This window comes from Lytechinus pictus, chromosome 5 (assembly GCF_037042905.1).
Source record: "Lytechinus pictus isolate F3 Inbred chromosome 5, Lp3.0, whole genome shotgun sequence".
NCBI classification, from domain to species: domain Eukaryota; kingdom Metazoa; phylum Echinodermata; class Echinoidea; order Temnopleuroida; family Toxopneustidae; genus Lytechinus; species Lytechinus pictus.
Window position 1 is genome coordinate 6,490,293 of NC_087249.1, and position 12,724 is coordinate 6,503,016.

Below are 12,724 nucleotides of genomic sequence, written 5' to 3' on the forward strand. Positions count from 1 at the left end.
GCGCCTTGGAATAGATTATTTCTTGATAGATGACGCTATATATAAATGCCTATGAATGATAATTATTTTCTATTTCTGAATTAACGTTAAATTTGATTCCTTGATCAGGGAATACTTGTATAATAACTGAAAAGTGTTCTTCAATATAACAAAAGAAGAAAATAATGTACATTGCCTCATAATTTTTTTGTACAATTATGGACAAATATTTTCATAACCCATGAATACAAAAAAAAACCTGAATTTCAAATATATTTTTGCGTGTGATGTAGGCTCTAAGTGTATACCACAACAAAAGACATTTTTTTAAAAGTAAAACAGATATATAAGAAATGTTATTTAGATCGAGAGAAGATGATATACCAGTTTTAAAAATGGCTTCACATGGCGTGTTTATAGAATTGCGTGAAGACAGAATAACATGTAATCCCTACGTTTATTCTTAGAATAAAAAGGAAACAGAAATCTAAATAAAGATTTTATTTCTTAAAAACATATATATCACAAAAATAGGGCAAAACAGGGCGCCTGCTCTAAAATGTTGACGCCCTCAACGATACATTTTCGTCAAGTCTTACATTTACAAGCAGAAGGTGGTGGAGAATATTCGGTAAAATAATCCTTGATTTGCTGAAAGATAAATGTTCGTGTTTGATCTTTTAGCACATGTTTAAGTTGCTTTGCAAATCCACATTCATTTTTACTCATCAATTGTATTCATTTATTGCTTTAGATGTCTGAGCTCGCGTAGCGTAGCGCCGCTGGGCCAGGGCGCCCGCCTGACCTGGGCTGTGGCCTGTGATTGCCTGCTACCTGCCGTTGCTACCCGCCGCGCCGGTGGTTGGGCCTTGGCTACGGTAACGGTACCACCGGTACCGTACCCACTCCAGCTCCACGGCGACCGAGGCGAGGGCCGATTGCACTAAAGGGTATTTCCATGGACCAGTAACGTTAGAGGCGCACGGCCAATATGGGAGACTCTCCAATAGGGGAGACAATCTCCCACATTGGAGACTTGCTTTGCAAAAGGACAAAAGAAACAACACCAACAAAAGCATGATTTTTTCCACCCAAAATTTTGTCTCACTAGGTGGTTTCAAACCGCCTCGATCACAAGGCGTTAAATTGAAAATACGAGAACATGTTTAGGCTAAAAAATACCCATTAATTATTCCTGCATTCACACCGCCCCGAAACATATCCTTCAGGATAAATTCCTGAAGTTAGGAGCATGCGCAGTATGGTCTAATATAAGCAGGCAAGGCGCGAGATTCAAAACCACTAGCCCAGCAGCCACCCACGGCGCCCGCGCCCAACGACACGCTAGGCTAAAAGTTCCCGTAAATTGCTTTCACATTGCCAAAATACCTGCGACCTTGGAAAAATCCCCGCGAAAGTTCTCGTAATTTCGCCAAGTACCTACTATTTAGCGGGTATTTTCTGATCGGGGTAAATTTCCAGATCAGAGAATACCTGGAACTGACGAACTTCGAGGCGGTCTGAAACCACCTTATGAGGTCAGAAGCCCATTTGTTTTGTGTGTGATTGACAACAAAAATCCTTATCAAAACAAAAGTAGACGGTGAATTTTTAAAGTAGACCGTGAAAAGGGGGAATTTTTCATGAGGAATCTGCTTATTACATTTTTATTTGCCGCCAAGGTAATCCTTTTGCAGCAAATGTGAACAAAAGGAAATTGGTCTCCAAAACTGGAGACTGTCTCTGAAATTGGGTACCCAAATTCTTTACAAAAGTCTCTGATATTGGAGATAATCTCCCACATTGGAGACAGTCTCCAATATTGGCCGTGCGCCTCTACTGATGGACCGTCTTTCGTGTCGCCCTTTTTTTTAACCCAGGGAGCTCCGGCCTGCAAAGCGGGCTGGAGCCCAGGACTCGTCCGTGTAATACGATATATACGACTCTTTACGAGGCAGACATAGACCCTAGCCCCCTAGGCCTATATAGCTATACTCTCCAAAATGGGGTAGATTGCATTGGGGTCGCAATAAATGAATAATAGCACTCCAAATAAAAGGGGAAAAAATAAATTATGCACTTACCTCGATTATATGGATGAAAGTCTATCGTGACACAGAAATCCTGACATCGAGGCACAAACTGCATGGACCCTCAAAAAAAGGAAAAGTTCTGTCTCGTTCGTTCTCCTGTCAAAATTGAATACAAAATGGCCGATTGATACCGAGAACGAACGCGACAGAGGCCAACTTTTCCTTTTTTTGAGGGTCCAGTTTGTGCCTCTCGATTCATTTCTCTTGATTTTATTTATCTAGTAGACTAGTATCATCTAACTTTAGTGAACCTTCAAGTTTCATACGCCTAATGCGTATGAAGGGATTAAAATTATTTTAGTATATAAATATAAAAAACGAGAGGTTTCTTACCAGACCGATCTTGTGTAGATCCCTCGATCCATTCGTAAACACCGCAAATACAATAGGCTTGACCCTTGAACCACTTTGTTATGACTTAGCTTCGATAAGCGATGTTACAAAATGCCGTTTTGAAGATCAATTTATAGATAAAAATTATTATTTAACAAATAATAAAATTTATAACTTGTTTATGAATGATTATTATTATATAATAATTATTTATAATCAAGTTTCAAATTTTATTAATTTGATTATGAATAATTATTATTATATAATAATTATTTATAATCAAGTTTCAAATTTCATTATTTGTTAGATAATATTGTTGCTGACTTATAGATAAAAATTATTATTTAACAGATGATAAAATTTATAACTTGATTATAAATAATTATTATTATATGATAATTATTTATAATCAAGTTTCAAATTTTATTAATTTGATTATGAATAATTATTATTATACAATAATTATTTATAATCAAGTTTCAAAGTTTCAAATTTTATTAATTTGATTATGAATAATTATTATTGTATAATAATTATTTATAATCAAGTTTCAAATTTTATTATTAAATAATACTGTTGCCGACTTATAAAATTATCATTTAAGAAATTGTTAAAAAATAATTTTTATCTATAAATCGGCAACCATTGGTCAGATTTTGACCATCTTGATGTCATTTTAAATCATTTTCAAACTGAATCAAAGGCCTTTTCACTGCCTATTATCAAACTTGATTAAGTGTAGTGTAGAGTCTAAGATTCCTTGGGGCATCTAACTTGGTAACCACCAACAAGTACATGAATAATTGGGTCCCAAATATTTTATGTTTTCCTGAGTTCAAAATATGGAAAAATCACAAATTTTATGTTAAAAAATCAATTGCATGGTCTCGTGGACTCTCACCTTCATAGCAATTAGCAGAGTGGGATTATAGGCGCCGCTTTTCCGATGACAGCAGCATTATCAACATTGAACACTTAACCAAAGGTTAAGTGCTTGAAAAAGTTGAAATGTCATAACTGAAAAATATATGGACCAGGTTCATGAAACTTTGACATAGTCTTGAGAACTACTGAACATCCTGCATTTTAGGTCACATGTGATGACCAAGTTCAATAGGGTCAACAAACTTTGGCCATGTACAAAGTGTTAGTTCAAATTCAATTTGGTTTTGTTGAAATATACCAATAAAAAAGTCTGAAGACTAGCAATATGAGTTCACAATCATCTGCATGAAATATAAATCTACCATATTAGACCAATTAGACCTCTACAAAAAAATATATAGTTGTATAAAATCGTCATAACTTTGAAATGTATTTATCTTGTATATAATGCAACTTGGACATAAAAGCAATCAAGTATCACTAAACATCCTTTGTGAGTTTCAAGGTCAATAAAGGTCATATTTACGGTCAATACACTGGCCATGTTAGGAGTATTTGTAGAATTGCCATCATAACTTTGAAAGCATATGGATCTAGTTCAGGAGTTCATGAAACCTAGACATAAGAGTAATCAAGTATCACTGAACATCCTGTGAGAGTCTCAGGTGACATGACCAAGGTCAAAGGTCATTTAGGGTCAATGAACTTTGGCCATGTTAGGGGTAGTTGTATTGCCATCATAACTTTGAAAGTGTATAGACCTAGTTCATGAAACATGGACCTAACAGTAATCAAGTATCACTGATCGTTTTGCATGAGTCTAAGGTCACATGATCAAGGTCAAAGGTCCTTTAGGGTCAATGAACATAGTATCTTCTCATATGACTGGTGTTTTTGTGAATAATTCTAAGTCAGAGCTCCTGCTATATTAAATTGTGTAATGTGGGCGAGATGCCAGAGGTGTTCCACTTGTTTGTGTAAAATAGTCAAACAATGGACCCCTACAAACATGACAAAAAAATGTTATTTATTTGGCAATAAATGTTTAATATCCTTGTCCAGGCTTGAACTAGAATAGATTAGCATATCTATGAGGTATTTCATGATTTTAAATTCTCATTGAAAATGGACAAACCATAGCTTTTCATGAGAAGAAATAAGCATTTCCTATGTTTGTCTTCTCTGTAAAACTGTATGCAGGTTTGAAAGAAAGAAGACCAGAATTTACTCTGTACATGAGAGTTGTAGGCCTACACCAAACATTCAGTCGTATTAAAGTATAGAAAGCCGTTTGATGCAGACAAGACTGCCATGGGTATTCCAAGAGTTTTATTAAGAAACGATTCTTTTATCTTTAATTCTTATCAATTCTTTATATCATTTATCACTTTGCTACTACAGTGTATCTGGACACAGTGTTGTTGTCATTTTGAGTCATGGCTTCCAAACGGATAACCCAGGAAACTTTTGATGCCGTGGTGAAGGAGAACATGGAAGACTTTGAGCTTGGTGCAGAAGAGGCTGTAGCTGATGCCATTCAACAGTTTGAGTCTCAGGGCATTAACCTTGCTAACATCATCAAAGAAGCTCATGTTGGTATGTAGGTCATCCATAGATGACAGAATCTGCCAGTTTTTAGGAGTTTTTATTTAATTCTGAATTGTAAATCCTCATATTTTTTTATTCATATCCAGTCATGCAACTGCAGTAGATTTATAAAGCGACAGTGATTTCTTAGATTATCATATTGGAGTAATTGATCGTTTTGTATAATTTAAGGAATTTAAGTTCCTTCTGATGCCAAAAATCAAAGTGTTAATAAATTTGGAAGTTGCAGGATAATGTAAGGTTAGTTAAAGAAGAATGCAAGTGACATTTTGCAAAATGGAGACACCATTGTAATATTTAAAAGATGTGGGCATTATTTCATGTATAATTTATGCACATGTCTTTGAATAAGCATTTTATTGATATGGATACATTTTATTTCAACAGGAATGAAGGGTATACTTTGACACATTTACATTGTAACTGAATATTAATCTAATTCTCAATGTGCCTTTACCCTTGTTACGTCCACTGATCATCTGATACAGGAGGTGAATCTGGTGAACCAACCAAGCATCCTGTAGTGGTTGCTCTGCATGGCTTGACAGAAGGGATCAAAACCATAGCTTCTGGGGGTGATGGAGCAGAGGATATCATAACACATCTTCAAGCTTTCAAGACAGAGTGCGACAAGGATCTAGCGCATCGCATGCAAGCTGCCAGCAACGAGGCATTCCCAACCTTACTTCTTCTGACCCAAAGCCGACTAGCAAAGGCAGATGAACAATTCCAATGCAGAGCTCTAGAGGGCCTGTGCTCTCTGCTAAATGGACAACCTGATCTGATGACAGGAGCTGGCATGGACTTCCTGCTTGAATCAGTGAGGACTGTAGCAAGTTCTGAAGGGGATAGTCATCCTTCAAGCGTTGCCCTCCTCATCAAAGCCATTAGATTTAGTTGCATCAAACATGAGACGAACAGGCAAGCATATGTGAAGAAGAATCTTATCAAAACACTCATCAGTGTCTTAGGAAATGCGAAGGGTGATGTGAAGGTAGTACGAGAAGTCGATGCCACCTTCCGGGCTCTTGTCGTCGATGATGATGTCAGGGTACCCTTTGGGAAAGCCCATGACCATGCTAAGCTTATCGTTGAAAGTGGGGCATTGAAGATTCTTCTTGAAGTCATGCAGAGTGAGTACTGTACACCATATCCACTTGATTTGATTGTAAATGAGCATGAAAAAATGACTTATGCAGATTGGGAGTTGAAAATACAATACACTTTGACATGATTCTGCAAACAATTGTGATTTTTTTTATATTATCAATGTTTACTTTGTTTAATGTATGTATAAAAAAAGTCTGTTATAAAAAAACTCCATACTGTAACTAGTAAATCTTGATCCCTTTACCTATAAAGTAAAATGTGTTTTTAAAAAAAGTTGAATTTTCTGAATGCCATTATCATGACCTTTATTATAACATGACACTTTCCTTGCTTTTGGCTCTTCAGACTCATAATAAAGATGGATTAATCCATCATTATTATGAAGAGCACAAGCAAACATGTATCTTAATATTAAACATTGCTTCTTGCAGGTTGCATGCATGATCAGGCCGCTGTAGGTGACCTCAGTGCAACCTTAGGCCGTCTGTCAGTCAGGAACGAGTTCTGTCAAGAGATCGTCAATCTAGGAGGTCTGAAGTCGGTCTTGAAGGTGTTGGGTGATGATCTAGCTAGTCAGGTGGGTAAGATTGGGTACCTTAGCCAGGCTTAAATCAATCCAAGGTTATCCTATTGATTGGCCTCAGTGCCTCTCATTGGCCTGGGATATATTTTGTTTCCTTTCTAGATTTTTTCTATTTGCCGTAATATGAAAACGGGCCCTGTAAAAAGTTTGTCTTTCCCTGAAAATATTGAAATTTTATGCTTGTCATGGAAAATTTTTCTAATTTCAAAACAACTTTATCCACCTCCTTTATAAACTGATGGAAATTTTTAAAAAAAATGTGAACTTCATTCCTGCATAAAAACTGCTGTGAAAAGTGGCTTAGACTTGTGCCATAGTACTTAATAATACAAAATGCTGTTTTTGCTCTGTAATCCAAATCAAAGCTGATGCCTTCATGAAGTGGATAAATACATGTAGGCAGTGTGATTTTTATGAGTAATTTGCAGTGAGCTAAGCTTGCAAAATCTACAAAATTTTATCTCCTGTTAAACAACGATTCTCGAGAAATTTATGTTGACACAATTTGCCATTTTCTAGCCGTTTTTCAGAATGGCTACAAAACGGCAAGTTGCTTACCTGGTATTTAATGTATGCATTGGTACAGTATGTTTTACGTCTAGCATTTCCATGAATTCTCTATATTGTCCACGTTTGCAGAAAAATCATGAATAATTGTATTGAACTAAATAATGACATCTCTATTCACAATCTGTTTCTTCCGTAGGTAGTAGTAAGACAACTCCTTGATCTTCTCAAAGCAATAGCTGGAAACGATGAGGTCAAGATTGCTATAGTGAATGCTGGAGGTATCCCAACGATCTTAGGTGCCATGTCAAGATATATACGCATTCCTCAGGTGAGTAAGGAACACGCCTGCCTCTCATTTCATAATACTTGTTAAGCCTCATCCAGATATCCAAATATACTTGCAAATGTTTTGAATTAAAGGTTGACTATGAAAGACTATGGGAAGACAAAAAATGTCAAAAGTTTGTTTACATTGTTTATTTATTTATTTTCACTGTATTCTTTCATTCATTTTAATGGTGAAGAAAAATATTTCATTTATTATTCGCAGACAGCTGTGAATGCATTGTGCACCAAGTGTACTGACAAATTCCATCAAAAGACGTAAAAAAGTGTTGCTGCTACTTTGTTTCGCGCTCAACATTTAAGGGAGGGATCCTCCTCGGTCTGGCGCTGTTCAGTAGCTGCCGTTCCCACGATCAATTGGGCAAAACAAATGTTCAGAATGTTTCTATTTCTAACAATAAAATATGGGTTTCCTTTTTGTTTCATTCCATTTTCATGAACTTCTCTTTCATTGGATGTACTTGACCTATTTCTTTTTTATTTTTTGCTGGTTGTGCAATAGGTATGTCAAGTAGGATGCGCAGCTGTAGCAGCCATAGTTCTTCGTAAACCAGCCAACTGCCTGGCGGTAATGGAAGCTGAGGGTGCTAAACTTCTGGTTCAAATCCTGACAATACATAAGGATGAAGCAGCAGTACAGGTAATATTGTACAACACCCTTGATTGTAGTCTAGTTTTTGTTTTCTTTTTTCTTTCTCTCTCATTTAATTAATCATATTATGTTTACAACTGTTATTGTGTTTCATAATTATTTTCAGTCTTTTTGAAATCCATAATATTTTGTAAATGTTAATGATTTGTTTATATTATGCCCTGTAACTTGAGTATTTACTTTTTCTGATCATTGCCTAGTGGAAGCAATTTTCAGACCAGATTGTGCAAATCATGTAGTCTTGCTCTTCTTAGTTTCAATTTTCCCAATTTAAACAGATTTATGTGCTGCCAAGAACTTCATCTCAAAACATTCACACATGAAAATAGTTAAAGAACTGAACTGATTCCAATTTAGGGTATTCCCTTTCCACTGTTGATGCTGTGAAAGGAAAATTGCCTAATGTAATAATTGTTTTACAGTGTGCATCTTACATCACTGAAGAGGTTCATCTGATTGGTGTGTAGACATGAATATTTGTTCTTTTTTTACACAATCACAAAAATTTACATGTTTTTGTCTAGGCTTTCGCTTGCTAGCCTACAAGCGTCGCCAAACTGTTGTAGCTGGCGCTATCCATGTAGCTGATGCAGCCCAACGGAAACGGGTAAATTTTCGTGATTGTGTAAAAAAGAATGAATATTCAGTGTGCATCTTGTCAATATATTTGTTGTGAGGCTGGAGTGAAGGCCATATGCTGTACACTATATAATATTTACCAACTGGTACACTTCCGTGAGAGTTAATGTGCATGTAGACTTGATGTGCAAGAAGTGGGTTTTGGCTCATAAAACAAGAGAAGACATTTGTTATTAATCAGAATACTATTTTCCTCTTCTGGGTGTGAACAATAGACCACCTTTAAGGGGATAATCTGTCTACTATAGCGACACATTATGCAGCCATCCCAGCGAGAGGAAGTGTCTCTTTGACATCCTATTAATCAGATTATTAATACCTGTCCTAAGTTGGTATTTTAGTCTGATAGAGTGTGAAATTCAAACAATAGACCACCTTGAAGGCAAAAGTCTGTCTATTATACCAAAGTTTTATTGTTATCCTGTTTCAGCCATCTCAGCTAGTGGAAAGGTCTCTAACTTCCTGTTTTTAATCAGATTACTAAAGGCCACCGCACACCTTACGACTGTTCGCAATCCGATTTTGGAACAAATCGCATTTTGCTCATTTTCTGAAAATGTGAATGGAACATATTTTATTTGAGGTTAAAATCAATTGAAAGAATAATAATATAACCATTTTGAAAGATTGCAAGCTTTTATTTTGGAGTAAAGGCCAAATTAGTTTCAAATCGTAGCCAACCGTACGACTGCTATGACGTCATTACGACTAGATATTAAATTTGCTTTTATTCTAAGAAGGATGATAGCATAGTCACAGATTTGAACATAGGTATTCGTACGATGATTTAGAACATTACACAGAAAGATATTCCATGTATCAATATTAGCATCAAATTCTACTACATTTTATTCTGAAATCGGGTCGCAGACCAATCGTAAGGTGTGCGGTTGCCGTAATACCTGTCCTAAGAGGGTATTTTGTCTGATAGAGTGTGAAATTGGACCAATAGACCACCATCATTGTGATAGTCTATTATACCAAAGTTTTATTGTTAACACGTTTCAGCCATCCCAGCTAGAGAAAGGGCCTCTAACTTCCTGTTATTAACAGATCACTAGTACCTGTCTGAAGTGGGCATTTTGCCTGATTGATCGTTATTTATACCTGTAGTGTGTATGTTTGTCTGAAATAGTGTAAATTTGGAACAATAGACACCATCAAGGGGAGAGTCCATCTATTATACCAAAGTATGATATTGTTTAATAACATGCCTTAGACATCCCAGGGGACTGTACATTTCACATCCTGTTATTAATTTTCCGATGATGAGTAATGTAAGAGTCAGTCAGTTAGGGGGAAACCCCGGTGTAGCGGTCCAGCTGCACCCCCAATCAGTTATATTGGGTGGAGAGACCTGTGGGTCATAGTGATTCAGGTCGCTTTTTGCCTAAAAGGCACAAATGATGCCAAACATATAATAATGATTAGTCTTAAAATGCCCATATTTTAAATCAAGATATTGACTTTTCAAGGTCAGAAGATTAGGCTTCAGGGTGGAAGTGTTTTAGCATCTAAAAATGAATGAATAGTTGTATGTGAAATAATGAAAATGAAGTATCAGAAACTAATTAAATTATAAAACAAGAGCTCCCTTGATTCGAGCAATGTTCTACTAATGCAAGTTTACCTGTATTAGTACAGTCGTGCTCAAAAGTTACTGAACCTCACCACAATATGCACTTTTTCATTGTGCTTGATGAATACAGACTACAATTCTACAATGATCGGCGAGCCCAGAGATACAAACTTTATTGAATGTAATATTTTATCACCTGACTTCACAATTAAATATCTAAAGCATGACAGCACTTGAACACTTTAAATATGTTCATTTTCTGGAGGGGTTCACTAACTTCGAGCACCGCTGTATAATACAATGTATTGATATATTACTTCATGATTTTATAACATTTTTTTAATTCATCCTACAGAACCAAGCTTGCAGGGCGGTGCGGAACCTAGTCGCCAGGACACCAGAGCACAAGGATCCATTTATACGGCTAGGAATTGAGAGTCTTCTAAGAGATGCGGAGAAGCACTGCCCAGACGATGCTAAGGCTGCCCTCAGAGACCTACACCTCAAGGTGGAATTACGAGAGCTTTGGAAGGGAGAAAAGAACCCATTAACCAATTAGAAAATCCTAATAATATGCAACATATGAATAATTCTTAATACAATGTCTCTAAGCACTGTAAACTGTTACCCTGGCTTTAGCAGGGCTACCCTGATCAGGTGCTTGAGCATTCAAGGATATCCTTCCTATTGGTTAGCCATTTACTACACTTCGATGGAGAGTGGTAAACAAAGGCCTTTCCAATGGACGCAAGTGCCATGGGGGAATTCAAACCCCTGACCTTATAAGAGAGATTGGCAAATTTGTGTGGGTTACAAAAAATTGTTTACATATAAAAGCAAAATATTACTATTATCATTCCACTTAACCCTATCTAGGCTGGGGGGGGGGCTCGGAGGCCCCCCCTCAACGATTCGCGCAATATTTTCGCCACACGAATTTTTTTGACCGCGCCGCTTGCTGACTTTTTACTTTCAAGTCTTGCGCAACTTTTGAGACCAATTATGCGTCACCCGGGTTCGTGGTTCCGAAATTATGTAAGTGCATGTCAGACCCAAAATTGCTCAAAAACGTGATTTTGTGTACAAAGTCAATGCAAATTGTGTTTTCAACCAAAAATCATAAATGTATGATTATTTTTAGTTTTGCTGGTTTAAATGTATTTATTTTATGCTTTTTTTTATCTCGGAAGAGTCCCCAACATATTTTATTGAAAAAACAATGAAAAACGAAAGGTAAAAAACAAAGAAATACATAAGAAATTGCAAAAAACAATATAATACATAAGAAAATGATTTGATATCGCAATTTTGTTCATGTACACTTGCTAAGAACACCACAAAGAGTTCTATACCAAAATATTAGAACATTTGGAGCTTTATTCAGGGAGTTAGAGGAAAAAGTATGATTTCGCATACTAAATACGCATAAATTAGCATAATCATTTAATAGCAATTCGCATGAAATAAATTACTATACAATTTTGTAGATTATGTCCCAGACAACCCGCGTGCCAATTTTCGGCGCAGTCGACGGCCGAGATCTTAAGGGGGGCTTGGGAGGCCCCCCCCCCCCCCCCCCGGCCATATGAACTCCCAAAATACCCCGGCCTAAATAGGGTTAAATCTGTGCACATACGTGTGCTGCAAGTTAAAAAAATATATGTATTGTAAATATATTTATTGGTGTATATGTGGAGTGAAAGTTTGTTGTTGCATCTTTTATATATGATTTTGCAATAATTCAAATAAATTTTGATTTATAAAAATGTGAGAAACCTGCCATTATCTTCTAGATTTTAATTTTCTTTTGCTCATATTTTTTTTAATGATTAATAAGCTCATGGTGGTGTGTACAAATGATTATGAAATGCTTTGAAGCAATGCAGAATAGATCAATGTGATTTATAACACAAAATTGAAAGAATGAAGGGGAAGTGTGAGGTTTTCCAAGATATGGAAGAAAAGAGAGTGTGAGCTATTAAAAGGGGGTCAGACAGGAGGGGGAGTGAAAGATGGGGACATACAGAGAGGGGTAAAGGAGGGAAGAGCGAGTTAGGGAAGGGGGAATGAGAGAGGGGATGTAATGAGGGTAGGGGGTTACATGTAGGTAAACAAGGGAGAGGGGAGGGGGAAATTAGAGCAGGGAAGAGGTAATGAGAGTAGAGGGTGGGGGTAAAGGAGAGAAAAGAGTTGGAGGGGGCAGAGATGGGTAAAGGAGGGAAAAGAAAGGGTGTAGGGGGGAAGAAGAGAAGAGAGGGGTGAATGAGGGGAGAGGGAGATAGTTGACTGAAGGAGAGATTGGGGTGGGCGTAAAGAAGGGAAGATAGAGGAAAGGGGCAGGAAGGGAGAGAAAGAAAGAGAAGGCAAAGGATGGAAGAGAGAGTACAGTGATTCCTTCTCACATCTTC

General features: G+C 36.8%; 1 protein-coding gene across 3 annotated transcripts; it reads left to right on the forward strand.

Moving 5' to 3' along the window:
• Positions 1–531: 531 nt before the first annotated feature.
• On the forward strand, positions 532–12,098 carry LOC129262500 (armadillo repeat-containing protein 6-like). 3 transcript variants are annotated; one of them, XR_010293603.1, is made up of 8 exons: positions 532–610; positions 4,692–4,886; positions 5,387–6,031; positions 6,440–6,585; positions 7,298–7,429; positions 7,949–8,086; positions 10,672–11,192; positions 11,933–12,098. XR_010293603.1 is itself a non-coding variant. In XM_054900627.2 (7 exons), exons 2-7 carry the CDS (start codon positions 4,727–4,729, stop codon positions 10,873–10,875), a joined length of 1,425 nt encoding a protein of 474 aa, XP_054756602.2. In that variant the 5' UTR covers positions 532–610; positions 4,692–4,726; the 3' UTR covers positions 10,876–12,098. The 3 variants fall into 3 exon arrangements, 2 of the variants coding, with proteins under 2 accessions (XP_054756602.2, XP_063955776.1); XM_054900627.2 differs by having other exon boundaries at positions 10,672–12,098; XM_064099706.1 differs by having other exon boundaries at positions 559–643; positions 10,672–12,098.
• The last annotated feature ends 626 nt before the right edge of the window (positions 12,099–12,724 follow it).